The sequence below is a fragment of the Xiphophorus maculatus genome, chromosome 22 (genome assembly GCF_002775205.1).
Source record: "Xiphophorus maculatus strain JP 163 A chromosome 22, X_maculatus-5.0-male, whole genome shotgun sequence".
Lineage (NCBI taxonomy): Eukaryota > Metazoa > Chordata > Actinopteri > Cyprinodontiformes > Poeciliidae > Xiphophorus > Xiphophorus maculatus.
The window spans coordinates 10058592-10078534 of NC_036464.1; the positions used below are offsets into that span (position 1 = coordinate 10058592).

Here is a 19943-nt window from a genome sequence, read left to right on the forward strand (position 1 = left end):
CACCACTGAACAAAGCACAAATGTATCTCCGAACTGAATGTTGAAAGGTGTTTCTAGGTGAGGCCATTGCGACACAGCAAATCATCAAATATGGTCAATTTTTGGATTTTTCCCACGACCTGATTCCATTGACTTACATAGGATTTTTGGGGCGTCGTTTTTTGTTTTTTGCGAATTACGTCGCCAAGGTAACTCCGAATCCCAATAAAAGCAATAGTTCCAGCCCCGGCGTTACGTCGACTCGCGTTTCCGCGTCAGTTACTGTTCGCCCAGCTTCTCCTGGCCGCTCCGCACCGCCCAGGCGGCGCAATGCTGCGGACATCGAGAAAGCTCACACGACGTGTTTTCAGCGAGGTTTCATTTCAAATCCAGTAGTCAGACTACAGTTACTTATCGAAATCACTTTGCGTTACTGTGCGTTACTATCTTCTTTGGGAATTTAATCGTATTTCCTCTACGCGTCTTGTCGAGTGATCGCCGTTTTTATGCGACAGCATCAGCAGCGACAGAAACATAAACAATGGAGGGAAGGGGGGGATGCGCATTTTGTTGGTGGAAAAACAGCAAATATTTTGAGTTTCTGTCGCCAAGTACGATTATTATAAGCGGCTTTGGGCTTTTTCTTCCTTTTTTTTAAAGTTGCTTGTAAATTTAATGAGTGCGGGTTGCGCCTTTTTGAGCTCGTTTTTAAACGTGAAGTCGCTCATTTGGGGTTGGAAATCAGCAGAGACTCATAATAAATCCTAGAATTTGTCTGACATCCAGTTAGTTTTAGTCCATCATTTCCCGGATGATCCGTCCCGCTGTGTCTTTGTTAATGTCAAGTTAATATATTTGCTGTGACTGACGTCGAGCTTCGCGTTGCGCTCCAGAAAATTGCAAACATCGAGACCAATATGAACCGCGCAATAAACGTGAAAACAGCCAGCAAAGAACGAGTCCGTAAAGTTGTGCAACTAAACGCCATTATAATCATTAATATTAAGATAAGTGTCACAAATCTGTGCATCTGAATAGCGGAGCAGCAGGAGGAGCGCTGTGTGCTGCGCTCTGACACTAAACGCAGGGCCGTAACGCACAACCTGGAGGATGGGGGGAGGGGTGGAGACTTTAAAATCCACTTTTTCTTAGAGTTTTCCAGACAATAGTGGACCACACAAAAACACACACAAATTACTAACGTGATTTTTTTTTTTTTTTTTGTACTGTAACCATTAAAAAAATCTCCCATTCAGTTCAACCTTATAAGTGGAGACACATTGTTGATGTTACCATTATAAAATAGCTTACAATTAAGTTTTGGCAAAGCTCAATGTAATTTTCACAGTGTTGTTGTTAGCAGCTGCTGAAAGTAACTAAAAAAGTTACTTTTAATGTAACTTAGTTACTTTCCAAATCAAGTAGTCAGTAATCTGAGTTACTTTTTCAAGGAGTAATCAGTAATCCGATTAAAGTTACTTTTTCAAAGTAACTATGGCATCACTATGTGTGTGTGTGTGTGTGTGTGTGTGTGCGTGTGTGTGTGTGTGTGGGTGTGTGTGTGTGTGTAAAAGACAAAAGTCGTTGTGACTTGACAAAAATTCAGACTTCTTCCAACCAGTGGCACCACACAGCTGCATGGTAGCATGTTGCGCTAACAACTGGAGGAGATTTCATCATAATCAGCTGTATCCTTTGACAGGAGAACAACAGAGACTAAGGCTATACAAGGGAGTCAAACTGTTTCTGGTTATGGAAAAAAAATTATTTTCTTTACACAATCTTTAAGAACCAAAACTTTAACAACTTAAACTGTTTTTGCAATATAGTCAGGTTATTGTTTTAAAAAACACAAAAGAAGCTTTAGAAACAGTTTTGTAAGAATTTTAATTGTTCTTGTTTCAACCCCCCCAAAAAAACTAAACAAGATGTACATCATATACAAAATATAGACAACATTCTTGTGAAAGCAATGGCAGAAGTAACACTATCTGAGTCAAGTTCAAATTTATTTATGACATTTGTAAATTAAATGTCAACTCTTTTTTTGCAGAGTACTTAATTATTCCTACGACTCAACCTTAAGTCTCTTTGGAATGAGTGACAAATTAATCCCACCTTTCCACAGGACTAAATTTACATTTGGTCATCTCCCTCCAACATTTTCATCCTGTTTTTATTAGTTGAACAAATATCAAACATTTAATTGTTATAGTCATATGGGGTGAGTTTATATTTAGTGTTTTCTAGTTTTCAGTGCATTAAAAAGGCTGTTAATGAGAAATATAAAAAAAATTCTTTGCCAATGAAAATTAACATTGTTGCCAAGGGCGCCTCGCTTCCTCCGAACGTAGGAGGAAGACAGTTTTTAAACTCCTCAAGCACAGAAGCATGTAGTGTGAATAAAACCCGTCTCAGCCTTCTCTATTTTCTCCTTTTTGAGAAGCTGTATGAAGTTTCTTCCTTAACTTTCATTGTTTTCCTTACGATAAATCTATGTTCAGGTTAGTGTTAACATCTGTCTGGTTTTGGAGACCTCTGCCTTAGAGAATACACACTTAAAGAACTAAATTGTGAAATCCCAAATACATTTGCCTTTGTTAAAAATATTATCAGAGATTAGAAATCATTCAAAAATATTTAATTGTTGCATCTTTACTTCAGATAAATGAATCAATTGCTGAGGCTACGTAAGACCTTAAATAGTGTGAATGGGTCCATCATCACTGCAAAAAGACAATTGCACTTTTTTACCATTCTGTTAGATCTAGTCAAAAATTAAATGTTAAGAAAAGCTTTTATTTTGCTGCGTGAGACTGCAAATTCCCCTTCATCTGCTTTTTTTTCTCATGACACAACAAACTGACACATGCAAACAAAGGATTATTTGCTGCACATCTAAAAACAAGTTATACCCTTCCTACATCAGTAATCCCTCTCCCCATGCTGAAGCATTTAGCCAGGCGACAGCGCTGAACAGATTCGAACATGGTGCTGTCAGGAGCCCCGTCACACAATATCTAGGGCAGAAAAAGATCCCAACAGTGGCGACATTTAGCGTTCAAGATGTTCCTCCTTTGCAACACATAGATGAAAAGTGCACATGAGAAGAAAAGGGGAAAAGACCACTTCTTCTGCAGCGCACTCCTTCTGGCGGCAAGTCAAGGGCAAGCTGCCAAGGCACTACTTTTCACTTTCCTGACATGAGGCTGAGGCAGGAGCGGGGAGGGCTGGGGGAGGTGATGGGGGACTGCTGTTGGGTGCGTGCGTCAGCAGGTCCGTCTGGGACTCCCTTGCCAGGAGGTGGGAAGAGCATGTGTTTCTTATCTTATCGATGGCAGGGCTGGATCGCAGCGTCCAAAACCGACATTCGGAGAGCAGCCGCTTAAAATTACGGCCCCTCACCTCCCGCCACTCACTTCATTCACTCGCTCGCTGAGGCTGTGCAGGTGCACATGTGTGTGTGAATGTTTGAGTGATCATCATTCACCCGACGCTCTCCACATTCCAAAAGCCAAGCCATTACACGAGTCAGTGGGAATGTGTTAAATTAGAAAAATGCTGTTTCACTGAGGTCCTGTCATTTTTCTAGACATGCAGATTCTTCTGCACAAACATGCAAGCTCACGTCACACTCGAGAAAGGGAGATTTCAACAGTACTTCGATTTGAATTATTTCCATGTGCACGGTTCAGGTAGTTAGGTACAAAGGAAGGAGCAAAAGAATGGTTGACTGAAAAGTAGAAGATACTTGTCCCTTATACCACAGTCGAACAACAGAGATGCACCCAGAAATCAGCTGCTGTCTGGAATAGGACAATTTTCAGCTTGAGTGGAAGTGACAGGTTAAGGCCGAGCTGGAGGCGGAAAAATCCCATCTTTTTCTGATCAGAGAATACACCATATCTAGGCGCTTCCAGGCTTGTTTGTTACAGAGTAAAAAAGATCCAAAGTTAGCTACGTTAAAAACATTGCCCTGTTTAAAAATGAAAAAGAGATGTAGCACAGATATACAGTAGAAACGCCATTTCAAAAAGGAAACAATCCACTGAGACATGTCTGTGATTCATTAAGGCTCAGGAGAGATTAAGATTTAAAGCAGCTAACAGAAAGGCTAAACAGAGTACCGCAAAGATCCTCTGTTTTATTCTTATAAGTTATCGATCTGTTATGGAACATTATCTAAAAATAACGTTTCAGGAATGCTAATGCCGTTACTGAAACATCTGATCCTACAATAAATATTTCTGCTCATAGCTCCTTAAAATAAACACTAGCTGTCAAAAGTCCCTGTGTTAGAGTGCCAGATTTGGGTAGTAACTTTGTTTAATTATTTCAAAACATTCCCCACCGTTCATTTACGAAATATCCTCTACGATTCAAATAAGATTCAAGGGACATTTTCAAAAAGAAAAATTTATTAAACACAAGTGGGCTAACTCTTCTAAATAACTTGAAATAAAGTCAACTAGTCCGAGTACGGTTTTCCACACTTTTCAAACGTTTGCCTCTTTTAGCTGCATCTATAATAACTAGAGAGATTTGAAAGAATAAAGAACACTTCATTGCACGAAAGAATCAGCCAAGAGAAGAGTACAAAAAACTCCACAGCATTATGTAACCAGGACACAGTGAACAAAGTTGCCAGTAATAGTAAGGAAATTACAAAATTGGATTTTCCCAAAAAGTAATTAAAAGACAAAACTGAAACTTGTCAACACTGAAAGAGTTGCAGGAACTTCCATTAAGCAATTGTTTTGTTCTAAATATCAAAATGATCTCCTGTATTCTCCATATTCCTCGACGAAGAAGCAACATCTAAAAAAAACATCAAGGCCAGGCTAAAGCTTCCCAAAACTGATGTTAGAAGGTGCTTGGGTCTAATAAAAATGAACTTTATCACTTTTTTTGCCTCACTTCCAAAAAGTTTCCAAAAGTTCACAACACCCTTAGTGAACCATGGGAGTGGCAGTATCATGATCTGACATTTCTTTTCTTGAAATGGAGCAGAGGTTTTTTGTCAATGTTATGAATATTTCAAAAACAACTTGGGTTTATTTTCAGCTAAAATGCTCAGCATGAAAAGTAGTTTTAGTTTTTAGTATAACAGTGAATCAGAGGATTCATCAAAATTAATGTAAAATTGGCTCAGCGGGAGGCAATTTAAAGTTCTGCTATGGTCTTTGACAGCAAATTTGCAAATTAATCTGCTCAAGAAAACTTCAAGCAGTCTGACATATATGGAAAACTTCTGCATCGCAGAGCGTGAAAATATGACCAATCCGAGAGGTAGGATGCTGACAGACGTCTATCAAATATGAATGCAAATCAAAAGGTGATCAACACATTTTTAGTTTAAAACAAGTTATGAAAACAAGTTACTTTTTGTTAGTTTTAGTTTATTTTTTCCAAACAGATTTGCTCTTTTTAAGATTAACTGTGCATTATATTTTACTTAATCGGTGGAAATTATTTACCATGATTTTGCATTTTGACAGGGGTTTGTGTAGATGAGGGTGGCATCTTTAGAGAGAGTGATAAAAGAAGGAATAGAAATAAAAAAGAAGCTGAAAGTGTGGTCTGTGGTATATATATTTTTTAAAACACTATTTTGATGCAGCACTGCAGCAGGCCCCCCATCCCCAAACATTATCCAATACCACATCAGTAATATGGGGTCATGTTCCCCACTCCACATCTGGTCTGATGCTGAACTGAAGTGGGGCCTGTGGGGACACAATAATGAGAACCACAGATCTGTGCTCTTTCTGCCGAGCCGTTTTCTTTTATGAGCCTTGTCACAAGGACAAGCTGCACAAAAATCACTGAGCAAGGGGCCTCTTTCCCATCCTCTCTGATAGCAACCCATGATGAGCTGATGAAGGGGTCAATGGACGCCTTGAGGAGAAATCTCATCTGTTTTGCTGCTCAGAGTGTGCCCTGTGCCCTGGCCCGCTCTCATCATAATGTATAAAAAGACTTCAAACTGCAGACACAAGCTAATTTTTCTTTGGCTTGAATTTCCTGAATAGGGTTCAAATCAACACTCAAGTCAAATGACAGTGAGAACATATTTGGTATGCTTCCTGTAGTCGAACCTCAACCAGGCTTTTAATTTCTATATCAAGCACTTTACAGATTTATACATATTTTGTCACTTGTGCTGGGAGAAGTTCTCAGTGTGAGAGATGGCAGGAAACGTCTAGCGTGAGCACTTCCTGCCTGACAATGCAGCCTTCTTTTCTGAGTTAAGCAATTCATCGACAACTAACTGCACTTAAAAAGGCCTGACAGATTGCATTAGGGCTGACCCTGACCGACCTATCCACACACGCACATAAGGATAGCTGCATTTTGTCCTCAAGAGAAACTTGCAGCTACAATATGTCAAAATTGACTCACTGCAAATCAGAAGTGAACACAGTAAGTACTTAGATTGTGCTTCTTCACCGTAGACTGAGTTTGAGGGACATTTCAACAGCTTGTACTGTTTCATAAATGACAAATGAAGAAAGATAAGATTACAAAATACAAAATAGTATAGGACTATTTTATAAAGTCCTATACAAAAAAGACAAAAAAGTAAAGCAGATATTTACACCGAGTCGTATTAATTAAACCCAGATTAACTCTGAACTGTAAAGCAATTTCAAAATGTTGTTTCTCAAACACTCAAACATCTACAGCAGAAGTAGAACTGGACAGAGGATGATGAACTTCTGCTCACTTCCTTTAATGAATGACTCATTCATTAAAAGGGTACACAATACACGTAATTCTTATTCATCTCACTGAAGTTATTTCACACAAATATCTAAGCCTCTGCTTTGCGTATTTGATAAGATTTTTGAGCTTGAACAAGCTTTGAAAAGTATTCCTGTCCTTTTTTGAAAAAAAGGGGGAAGCCAGACAGTATCATACTGGCTTACTGCAGTTCGCTACAATCTGTATTCCTTTGCATCAATAACTCATGTCCCAAATTACACTGTAAAATGAATTTTGAGGGTATTAAATGTAAGCCATTTAAATTGTTTACATAAAATGAAAGATATTAATTAGTTAGTTTAGTGTTAAAGTCAAACATTGTGTATTTTATTTTGACATATGTTGTGGCAAATACATTTTATCACAACATTTTAAACATTTGGTTTTAATCAAACTGAAAATGTTGCTTCACTTAGCTAATTATCATATTCCAGTGGAGGATGAAAGGAATAGCTTAAGATGTATGTTTAGTAAAGATTGAAAACTGGTAAACATTGAGTATTTTTAATTATTTTTGGTACAACAGTTTAAATTTCTGCAGCTTTCACTGATTTATCAACAAATTCAAACTAGCTTGCAAGCTAGCTGATGAAAATTGAAATTTGCAACCAACAAGGCTTGTAGCAGGAAGAGGTTTTTTTTTGTTGGACTGAGAATTTAAGTTTATATCCTCTCTTTAACTTGCTTAGCAAAGGCGCTAATGCTAAATTTAATCAAACTAGTTAGCAAGCTAGCTTTCACACTAGCTAGTTCATTATGCCAGTTAAATAAAGAACTGGCATAAAACCTTTAGTTGAGAGAGTTTTGGTGTTGAATTGAAAATCTAGTTTTGTATGTGTGCATCTTTTTCTCATTTAGTGACAGAGCTAATGCCAAAGTCAAACTTACTAGCAAGCTAAGATTTGTAAAGCCTAAGGTATCAATGCCAATCAAGAGCACATTTTGATGTGATTATGTTTATCTTGATTGAAAAGATTTAAAAACCTTATTACCATTTCAGTAGCATTGTATCACAAACCATTTCTTCATATTTGCTTTTTGTTTGTTTGTTTGTTTACATAAGGGATGAGACAGAGGAGCAAAACGATCCTATTATTTCAGAACTGAACAAATTTAGTTTAGTCAAAAGTGGTTGCAGTTACACCTAAACAATTCCTAATCAGAAATAATTAGATCAAATTTACTCAAATTAAATAACTGCATGATGTTACACTAGTTTTTTTGTTTCAAGTTACAGAGGCAATAATCAGGCTATTCCTGGCCAATGGTGGTTTCCAGCTTTCTTTGAGGTTGCACCAGCCTATTACAATTTTGATTGATTCTAAATAGACGACACGAAAAAAAAAAAAAAACATGCAGGATGTTTTTTAAGAAGAGTAGAAGTTTTGAATTTAACACAAAATGAGCAAATTACAACCTTCATCTACCAACTAAGCTGCAATTGATGATTGTTTGTTTAATTAAACTAAAAAACTGCATGTTAATAAACATGTTAATACATTTTAAGAATAAAATGGGATGAGTTTTAGTTTTTGCACATTTAATACAAATTTTTCAATATTTGACCTGCCCAACTCTGTTCAGAGCAAGAAATGTATGAACAATTTCACTCTAAACTCATACATGCCTCTCCAGTTAAAAGCAGTACAAACACTGATTCAACAGCAGCTATTATATTAAATGTCCCCAAAACACTCAAGAGAGACGTAACAAAATGCAGTTAATCTCTAACCAGAAGTTCAAAGGAGTGATGTAGACTCTTAACGGCAACATATAATGTTAAAAAACCCAAAACCCTGGCAAATTTAAATAAAAAGTATTTTCATACTTCATATTATTCTTGGCTTTCATAGCCAAGAATAATATTATATCGGATAGAAAATGGCGCAGACATACCTTTCAAAAGTAATAAAACTACATAAAAAGTATGAATTTTAAATTAAGAGGCATGTCAGAAACTATACCCTTGATAATCAGTAGTAAAGCCTGACCCGTCTTATAATTACTGATCAGCTTTTTGCATGTTTCCTCTAGTATTTTGATTACTTTTTTGTATATAATTGATGAATTTGAGGTAGGAAGGCCACCTTGCCATCACCCTAATCTTTACCTCCCTCCACAGATTCGCAATCAGATTCAGCTCGGGACTCTGACTGGGCCACTCAAAAACCTCAGCAGTACTTTCAGCGTGTTTCTGGAAGTACTGCTGGTAAAATTCAAAGACTACTAATATTAAATCTAATCCTGCCAAGGTATGAATTATTTTGGGGTTAAGATTATATGGTACACCATTGTACAGTGATTGTGTGGTGATTTATTTTAAATATGAACAGTAGATATTTATATTACACTGTAGTAATGTACAAAGTGCGATGTAATGCAAGAGTGGAGGCTGGGGGTTAAAAAAGTTAGGAAGTTGGGTTTGAATAGATATAGGATATACAACCTGTAAGTACAGGTTTAATGTTTGTTTTTAATGGTTTTTTTTATTGATAGGCAAATTTATGATAAGGATAAATAAAACAACTATTTAGTTTCAAAAACTGTAAAAATTTAAAGATACTTGCCCTACGATGTTTTTAGCACGCTGAATAAAAACAAAAACTAACAAAAACTTTTTTTAAAAAAAAAGTTGTTAAGAGAAAAGTTATCATTTAAATAAATCATATTTCTTAAATTTATAATATGGATATTGTGGTAACATATATGTTTCTAATTACTCTAATGAATACTATATTTTGCGCAACTTAATAATCACTTTGATATTAAGACACAGCTAAAATTTTTAATGGTGCATTACAAGGTCTATTTTCCCAGGGGATTTCTGCGTAATTTACCTCTGTAAATGTTTCTATAAGCACTCTGCCCGGCTCATGCTGCAGACCTGGCTTTGCTTTCTTGTTGCGGAACTGCTGACTGTCCCCCACCATGATACACCAACTTCAAAGCCGAGATCAGACCCGTCACCATCCTCTACATGCTGTTTAAAATCCCGAAAATATTATCTGACGTCCCCCTCCCCGCCTGTCCCCACTCGTCTAGTTCAGCTCTCGGTCTGTCATTCATAAAGTTGAAGGGAAATACGGTCTGCCTGCAGGACCAAACATCCCAGCTGAGCCCCGTGTGTCTGCGCCCCGTGCTGAGACTCACAGCGGTTCATTTTCTTCGCATGTAAACCTTTGGTTTTCTCTTTCACGCCTTGTTAAGTGACTGTCAGTCAGAAACACCTACTTGCACCCAGGAAACAGTCCGTTAACCTTCTGAAACAGCTTGTTGAAGACGGACCATCTTCCATGTCGGATTTATGAGCGCAGAAAGGAGGAGAAGAGCCTCGGAGAAAAGTGCGCCTCTGCAGCTGCAACTTTGTGCGTCTTCTGGAGCACAAAAATTAAAAAGAAAAAAGAAAAAGAGAAAGAAAAAAGGGGAAAAAATGGACAGAAAACAGCAACAAAAAACTATTCCAGGACGCGGTGAGGTGATGATGTCCTGAATCCTTGAAGCTGTGCAAGGTTTCAGGAGGGGGGAAAGAAGAGAAGTGTGCTGCCGCTCCCCTCCCCCCTCCTCCTCCTCCTCCTCCTCCTCCTGCAGCAGCAGCGCTTTGACCCAGCACCGCTGGCCGAGCTCAGCTACGATCAGTCCGCCTCAGCGGCGTGGTGGCTCCGCGGTGGATGTGCAGCGGCAGACTGAGCAGAGCGCAGCCGTCAGCGCAGAGCCACAGAGGGAAGGGAGTGAACACACGGAGAGGAGGGGTCGCACCGGTGGAGGATGACCCACATCGATCCGCTATAATTTTCAAAATAAAAGCTCCATTTAAGACTTACAACACTAGATGAAGCATGTTGAAATGGGTCAAGCTTGACTTATCTTTACCATGTACCCCCATTTACTCTTTTAATTATGACTGAAACGCAAAAAAAAAAAAAAACACGCGGAAAGAAACTGATTGTAACCTAAACAGGCGGCTGATTGAAAAAAACCAATCGGTCCTGTTTCCGGTGTTTCAGCGCACTTCACGGAGTCTGGCCAAACTCGCAGTTTGACGTTACTAGTCGCTGTTCCTGTTCCTGAATTTGGCTGCGTAAAAAGGGGGACCGAGCCAGCCACAAACCGAGCGCTCTCCGGGGGACGCGCTGCTGTTTCCTCATCCGCGATCAAGTGGGAGATGGTGACCACCTCCACATTTACAACGGAGCAGGAGCACAGCTATCGGGCACGCACTTTTAATTTAGTTAGAATGTCATTTCAAATCACTTATTTCATTTATTCAATTCAAAAAGTTGAATTGACACATTTCAACTGTTTTTTTTTGGGGGGGGGGGGGGGGGGGGGGGGGGGGGGTTAGATGATTGTGAGACCTATGGAAAACACACAATACAAAGCAGATATGTCCATGATATGGCCTACGCAAGCCTGGTAAAATAAAAACTGCTGACTTGACAGTTGTCCAGAATACAATAACAGACACACGAAGACAGAAGTTCACTGCTAAAAGAAGCTGTCTGTTCATAAAGTGCTACACCAGCTGATTTCTGCTGTTTGTCATCCTCCCAGAAGGTACAAGCTGAAGTATGGTTAATAAAGTAAAAACATCAGCAATAAAAAACAGATAAAACAAGATAAAATACATAACATGAAAACAGGAAAAAAGAAAAAAACTTCAGGCAAGCTGTCAAGTTCGATGTATAAACTTGAAGTACAAAACATCACTATTTTATATTGTAGCCAAACATCCCATAAAATAAGCACACACACACACACGCACACACGCACGCACACACACACACACACACACACACACACACACACACACACACACACACACACACACACACACACACACCTACACACACACACACACACGCACACACACACACACACACACAGCATCCATAACTGAATTCAGTTAGTTTTACTGTTTACTAATTTGTGTGCCTGATACAATCCATTGGCTGTTGGTGGCCAAACCATCCAGTACCTTTTACAATATGCATCCCCCTTTTAAAGACAATAAGATTACAGAAACTTGAGAAGCTGTGCTGATCAACTCCAAAGTCGGCTCAACCATCTCACAGGAAATATTAGAGCACTTCATGCTTCCTTCTGCTGACAAGCTTTATGGAGATGCTCATTTCATTTTTCAGCAGGAGGGTGCCTGCAGACATGGCCATTACCTGCTTTGCTGTGATTGATTGACCAGCAATCTGACCTACCCCAAACCCCACGGAGAATCTGTGGAGTGTTGTCAAGAGGAAGGAGATGCCTGACTGCATTGATCCAGTATTTTATTCAAGAGGACATACGTTGAAGGAGTCTGGCATTTCTGTAGTAGTCCTTCCATTATTGGTCTAACTAAAAATAAATAGATAAATAAAGAAAGGATTTGCAATTTTTACTAGTTATAAGCCATAATATCTGAAACAAATCAATGTGTGTGTAGTAAATCAAAATTATAGTTTTGCTTTTAAATGATCAAAATAAATATATTTTCTCACTACAATTGTAATTTATTTAAATGCAGCTGGATTTTGATTCAACTCTCCACACCCCCTCCAAAAAAAAAAAAGAAATAAAATCCAGATTTGGGATGAAACATTCAAACCCAAACCTAGAGAAAAACTTAAGGATTTTTATAATCCTTAAAGGTTTATAAAACCTTTAAGGATTTGTTATGTTAGATAGGGGCAAATAATTTGAGTGTTAGATATAAAAAAAAAGAAGTTATTTTTAAAGTGGAACCGCATAAAAGACACAAGAAAATGACAAAAGGATAAACAAATATTTTAAACAAATCTTGCAACTTATTGAATTCTTCAGGTTTCTGATTCAAACCTGGGTTGTTCTGACCTGTAAAAGAAATTAAGCAATATATTAAATAATTTCTATATGTCCTTTCCTACCTGATACCTGAATGGTTTATGTCCTTTATTCAGAAAAACCTTTTATATACAATCAAGAACCGTGAAAAGAAATCTGTCTAATTAAAAATATACATATAAAAAGCTATATAATCAATTTTTATTGTTTTCTTTTATCCAAAAATACTTGTGTCTATCCATAGGAGTACCTGCAGAGACTTCCATTTTCAAATTAAGTTTAATTGATTTATTTCACCATCTTCCCCAGTTGAACATTTACATAAATTATAATTGTAAATATTGCCCGGAATTGGCTCAGTAAAATAAATCAATGTAATCCACTCCTTAAAGCACAGGCCCGAAACTCATACACTATACATCTGCAGTGGCACTAACATATTTAGACTCTCTTTCTCACTCTTGGGAATTAGAAATGCAATTCTAGAATAAAAAAAACCCCATAAAAAATATTCAAAATGTAGGTGAGCTGAGCTCCATGAATGTCCTTCATGTGGATGAGAAAAGACACAATTCAGAAGTGGAATGTGGACAATGTGTAAAATAAATTTATGGCTCCCAGTGAGCAAAATTTCCCCAAATCAACAGCATCTGATGTGTTGAAATTGCATTTATGAGAAGGATTAGATCAAAGGATAAAGAACATATTTTACCTCCGTTGTCAATAGTTTTATTAACCCGTATTCTTATCACTCTCCTTGAAGATGAATATCAAATGCAGTGCCATGAAAGAAAGTTCATACAGCTTGACCTTTTTCACAGGTTGTTACGTTGCAACCGGGAAACTCGTTGGTTTCTATTGATATTCTATACAATGTGTAATAAAACTATATATAAATCTCTGAGCACCTTCCAGTTGGAAGACAACAACAGAACTTCAAACCAAACAAAATGTTGCTGTTCAACTAAACTTACAAGGCAGCAGGAAGTCAGAAAAGCAACCATGAAAATCTGCCAAGATCTACAGCTCAGGTGGGAAACTCTGACAAATAGAAGCAAAAAATTGTACTGTTGAAAGAAAAAGCCAAAAGAGGTTTGGCACAACTTGTTAGTTCACTTTTCCACATTGTAAACAATTCATAATCACAGTTCTCATGTACAAGTGTTGTCAGTGTTTTCATGGATAAAAATCCCAGTTTAGTTCAAGTAAAATATAAAAAGTTTTTGGGATTATTAGTAAGATTTTTAGTTTAGTTTATCAGAAGTGCTTGGTAATGTTTTTTTATGGTTTGATTTTTTCTTACCGTATACACTGAATATTGAAAAAATTGCCAGGCAGATAGACATCACAGACATATTTTCAAATTGACGAATTAACATTTTTAAATACACCTACATTATGACTGATCTGCCTTTTCCTCTAGTCTTGCAAATATGCTGTCATCTTAAAAAACATCTTAAAACCCAAAACCTTTGTTGACGATACACACAGAATGTCACTGATTGCCTCATTCTTTGGAGCTTTTTGATTGGTCCAGTCACCAGAAGCATTAAGGACGTTTTCAGGCTATTTCAAACATGAGGCAAACAAAATTTATTTATATTTTTGGAACATTTTCACTTGTTTTCTAATTGTTCCTGATCAATTCTGGCAGTCTGTGATATTTTTCTGAGCAGAGACTTATGGTAGGAAATATTTTGCATTTTACATAAGATATATGTTTTATTTTATTTATGTATTTTTAAATATTCCAACAGATAACTACTAATGTTTTCTTTTTTTTCATAATTATGGTCTCCAAAGGCCAGCAAGCCTGCACAAAGATCACAGACCCAACAACACCAGGCACCTCACCCCAAACCGCACACAAATACGACACTGTCATGAATGAATTAGGTGATGATGACGATGATGATGCAGGATATAAGATCTTTAACGTACTGGAGTTTGAGATTAACAGTAAGAAGTAACAGCTTCTTACTTCAGTCTCTCTTTTGAGTAAGACTTTACGGTAAGTTCCTGCTATAATGTGATGTAAGGTATTGGTAATAAAAGTGGCATGAGGTCACACTTGTATCTTTATTGTATCCGTAAAATTCTTATCCACGTATAAAGTACAGTTAAAATACGCAAATATCAGAGGTCACTATTAAATAAACGTAAAACTTGTGCGTAAGACTGATAGGTAGATAAACTTCACGTTCATTATTGTGTTGCTAAATAGAGTCAAGGTTTTATTCGTTATATTAAGTTTTTTGGCTTTCTATGGTAAATGTATATCCAAATTGCAGTTCAATTGTAATCTGTCTTAATAATTATAAAGATAGACTTGGGAAACATCTCTTAAATGATACACTGCAATAAAATAAATAAATTTTTTTTAAAATATCTAATTTATGGTAAAATACTGGCAGTTGTGATAGTTTAGTTTTATAGTATTTATACGGTAAAATTCTGGAAATCACAGCTGCTGGTATTTTACTGTAAATTACAGATGATTTTTTTTTTTACATTGTAGTTTTGTCAAATATTGCTTTTAAGTTGGGGTTTAGTCTTTTGTAACATAACTTTATAACTAGTCCTGTATATTTAATTGTTCTTATAGTTGTTGTATGGTTAAATTAATCTATTTTACTCTAAATTTATTGACTTGATTTTTTTAGGCTAGCGGTGGTGAGATTGTTAGGGTTTGTTTTTTTTTTTTGCCTCACCTGCACATTTTGTTTATTTCTCTCTAGATTTGTAGTGAACTAATTGTGTTGTATATTGTAAAAAAAAAAAAAAAACAAAAAAAAACAAAAGGAAGAACAAACTTTCATATTTAAGTTGCAAAAAGCCATGCAGAAGAAACGGCAAACATGTTTTAGAACATCCTCAGGTCAAATGAGATCAAAATGTAAGACAGGCTTCATGGATGTACAGCAGATTGAAGGAGCAGACAGGAAAGGAGGAAGTTCAAATAATAGGCAATAATACAGCATCTCTGTTGCCAACTTTCTAACCATTCAGCCAGATACAGTTTTAAAGAGGAGCGGCAAAAGCAAATGAGGGGGATTAGCAGTAATTGCCAACAACTGGTGCTGTCATCCAGAACATGTTACTGTGGAATATTATCTCTGCTGCCTGGAGATCGAGCTGTTAGCATGTTATGATAGTCATGAGGCTGTCAAACAGCAACGGTCTTCAGTCAGAGGCTTCCTCAGATTTATCAACAATATGAGTTATGACATTTTATTTCCATTAATTGAATTTGAATTAGCCTAATAAGCTTTATAAAGGCCACACAATTAACACTACATCACTCTTAGTCCACCATCCTCATGATGAAAGATAGCAGAGGCAGCATCATGCTGTGGGAAGATGGATGGAGATAAAGCAGGGCAGCTTAGGGTCTGTAGCAATACTTGAATGTAGATGTTCACAGACGTTTTCCATCCAACCTGACTGATAATGAGGTATTTGTTCTCTCAGTGGGTTTAACTACAAATGTTACAAAACCTTTTAGGATTGTATTTGTTATAAAATACACCTTGCACTTCTCCTTTTACTTTGCCATCTTGTACTTCTTTATGTTGCGAAATCCATTTATGTTTGTGGCCAAATCGCAAAAAAAGTTAATAGGGTGCAAATGGTTTTGCAATTAAGTATGTTAAGGTTAGACGTCTTGGTGTTTACAGTTTCATCCATCTTCCATCTAAGCGCCACTGTAGGGCTTTGAGGCCTACTAAGAGAAATAACTCTTTTTTTTTCTTTTTATAAATCACAAAATTCATAAGATGGAAACATCATGTCATATAGAGTGTTACCTTTGTGGGTACTTGTTGTTGCCTGTAGTAGCACCAGTCTACTGAAAGCCCACAGGGCCCATTTTAAAAAGATTAACTAATTGATAAAGTCATAGGACGTGCAGGACTGGAGGTTCAGATTACATGATCAACTACTATCAGTATAAATGCAAATTAAATTTGCTTCAGAGGATAACGTCTTTCCGTTGGAGCTGTTGAGACAAAGGCTCAGCATCAGGTCCCCAAATGAAGTGAGTTTCCTATCTGTGCAACCTTTGCAGATGTGCGCTCATGCTATCAGCACTCAGAGCAGCTGAACGGCTTTGACTCTGCAACATGATACGGCGTAAAGCGTGTCAGACTCCCTCACGGCTGCAGCCTCACATACTGATCATATCGAGACACAGAGGGAGAGAGAGGTGTGGGAGCTGCGACGAGCTACGTCAGCAAGTGCACTATCAATCACCGACATTCCTACACTTGTGAGCAGCTGGTCCATTTAGAGGTCATGCACAACATAATGGATTCTCTCTGACAACCTTAGAAACTTTTTTCCTCCATTTATACCCAATTAGAAGAAATCCTTAAAAGCAGAAAGCATCTTAAGTCATTTTTTAACGGGGATGTTGCCTTTTCTTCCTGTCTGTAAAAACCAGACGTGCTCTAATCTAACAAAAGTTTTTGATGTTCCAGTGCTGGAGTAAAAGTTTCAAAATAAAACATGAAATTCAGAAAACTGTTGCAAGAATTTCCTTTGCACTCTGTTTCGCAAGTCTAATGCAACTTTCTTCACAAATTTTGGCACCTCTGCAATAGTTGTGACTCAAAGCAACAAAATAAATTGTTGCTACAGCCATTTGTTGTTCTTAAAATGCCACTCTTTGCTACAGTTCTCCAAAATCTAACTTCGTAGGTGACTTTTTGAACCATCTTGCTTGCTGTACACGGTGGCAAGATACATTTGGCTCCTCATCCAGCTTTTTTTTTTTGTCCCTTTTCAATTTGTTTTGACTCTAGATATCAGACACTTCTAGAAGCTATTATGCTAGCTTCAGGCTATTACCCTGAAGAGAAAAGTCCTTTTTCTTTTTGTAACCAACTTCTGCCTCTTTTGAACAACATGTTCTCTTGTTTTTCCCATTTTTAAGAGCAGCTAACAGAAGCTGTCTTCTGTTGATACTTCTTACACTCTTACTTTAGGGAAGCAGGAAGTTATAGATTACTAATTAAAACATTTTCAGGACTCCAATCTAATGATCATACATAAATTACAAAAAATGCTTGGGTAGCATTTACAAAAAATGTGCAGGTAATAGCAGTCCCAGGGATTTTCCCTCAAGTATTTTCTTTTCTCTGCATGGGATTACTAATAATTATCCTGAATTAATGTTTCTTTAATCAGTTTTTTTGGTAGTGTTTGACAGCAATAAGGACTTCATTTGTTTTGAGGCTTTTTACTCAGTGCAAATAAACACAGACATGCCTCATCAACTCTACCTCTGATAAACAAAAATGTTTTTTTATTTATTTAACACAAATTAAAGTGACAATCAATGAACTTCATGCCTTGTGCGTGAATCATAGGTCTGAAGTACTTTTGAATGAATTCACCTGAACAGTGACAAAAAGAGGTTCTTAATGAAGCTCTACAACGTGTTTTTCTGTTTTTCCAACTATGAAATATAGGTTAGAAAATTTTATGTCACATTACGGCCATATCTTAGAAAAACAAGAAGTCATGGATTACTAATTAAAAGTTGCTAAACATTCTGATTAACCTAAAAACTGAGAGTATACACTACAAAAGTTTCATTTTTAACATAAATTGTCAGTGGTGCTAATAAATGTATCGCTGATGATTATGTTTTAAAAAAACCCAACATATTTATTTCCTTTTCCGAGTAAATTATATTCAATACTAGTGAAAAAGTCTGTTGTCGCAATAAAATAAAATAATTCATATTCAAAAAATGTAAAAAATCTATGACCTTTGTTATAGATCTCTAACAAAGGTTGACAATATTGAATAGTTTACTATCCATCCATCCATTTTCTAACACCCTTGTCCCTAGTTGGGTTGTGAGGAGTGCTGGTGCCTATCTCCAGCTAACGTTCCGGGCGAGAGGCGGGGTTCACCCTGGACAGGTCGCCAGTCTGTCACAGGGAGAATAATTTACTATTTAGAATCAAATGCATGTTTCTGAAAGAAGATGTGCCAATTCTGGGTCCAATTCCCTCATGATCCCCTCTCCCCCCCACTGATCCGCAGCTCTCCAGATGGACTGAACTACCACGTTTCCACTTGGATGAATGAAGAGACATTGCATATCAGGAAGAACCTGACCAGCCTGACCTGCAGATAACTCAGCTGTTGACGTGTTGCCATGATATAGGAACTAGGAAGACATGCAGTCACAACAATATTACTGACATAAACCTACTTCTTGCACCTTAAGCATCTCAGTCACTGAAATTTACATTCTATGTAGGCATCAAGTGTACTTATAGTCCCTGTAATGAGCTAAGTATATCACTGGAATGCAAAATATGAATGATATATAATCTCATACTAAAAATTGAGATTACAGTATTGCAGACATTGATATTGCGATGACAATAGTGATGTAATATATTAATATATAATATAGTAATATATTGTGCAGCTTTGCAATGAAACAAATCTGAAACACAAAATTAAATACATTAACAAAACATGCAGGATAAGCACATTTATAAAAGGTGAGATTAGTGTATAAATGTTTTTATAAATAGTAAATAGCAGGGAGTTTATTGAATTTGTTAGTGCAGAAAATAACATCTTTACATTTAGTTGATATAAAAAGAAATAAATGCAACAGGAAAATCCTAAATTGTCAGATTATTGTTGTTTAAATACGTAAAGTTTTCTGAATTACGTCATCTATAATGTTTTTGCTATCAGAGCATAATCTCTGTTGACAGTTTAGCAGTTGGCTAAACAATAAAAATAATCCGGTCAATATAAGATACAGTTAGAACTGCAGGTTAATCCTGATCATATTAAATCCCTTATTTCACTCGTAATAAAAATGTCCAACAAGTAAAAATCTTTGGGTTGAGGTATAGATATATATTTCAAATTAATAGCCATTATTTCCAAAAAACATTTATTGGCATTCATTTGATATCACACAAAAGACAATAAGGAAATAACTAAATAAATACTAACAGACAAACTTAGAAAAATCTTAATCTTAATAATTTAACAACAAAAACATCTAAAAAAATGTATCTATTTTATAAATATGTAATTATTTGTTTTTAGACAAACACCAGCAAAGTTAAAAAAAAATAGATGTAATCAATTTCTGCGATGGATGGAAAAATATCTGTACTTGCTTTTATATCACAGTAATATACATTTGCAAGACACTATATAGTCTTGCAAATATACTGACACACTTTAAACTTTTTCCCATTTTGTCTCATCAAACCTCAAGAGATCAAAACAATGAAGTGCAGAATCCAGGAAAATCTTACTCTGTCACCCCTAAATAAAACCCAGCACAGCTAGTTGCTTTCAGAAATCACCTAAATATTAAATGTAGTAAACACCTCAGC

At 36.7% G+C, this 19943-nt stretch overlaps 1 protein-coding gene across 6 annotated transcripts in view; it reads right to left on the minus strand.

The window, feature by feature from the left end:
* The window catches only part of pde10a (phosphodiesterase 10A), a 97709-nt gene that overhangs the window by 59007 nt on the left and 18759 nt on the right, over positions 1-19943 (minus strand). For 2 of the 6 annotated variants that reach the window (XM_023327416.1, XM_023327415.1), the window contains exon 1: positions 9976-10472. The exons of 1 other annotated variant lie outside the window; for it this stretch is intronic. In XM_023327416.1, the coding sequence (XP_023183184.1) occupies positions 9976-10039 (64 nt within the window). In that variant the 5' untranslated portion in view covers positions 10040-10472. Of the gene's footprint in view, positions 1-9975; positions 10479-19943 lie in introns of those variants that run through there. 3 more of the 6 variants (XR_002752102.1, XM_023327418.1, XM_023327420.1) reach the window with 3 other exon arrangements.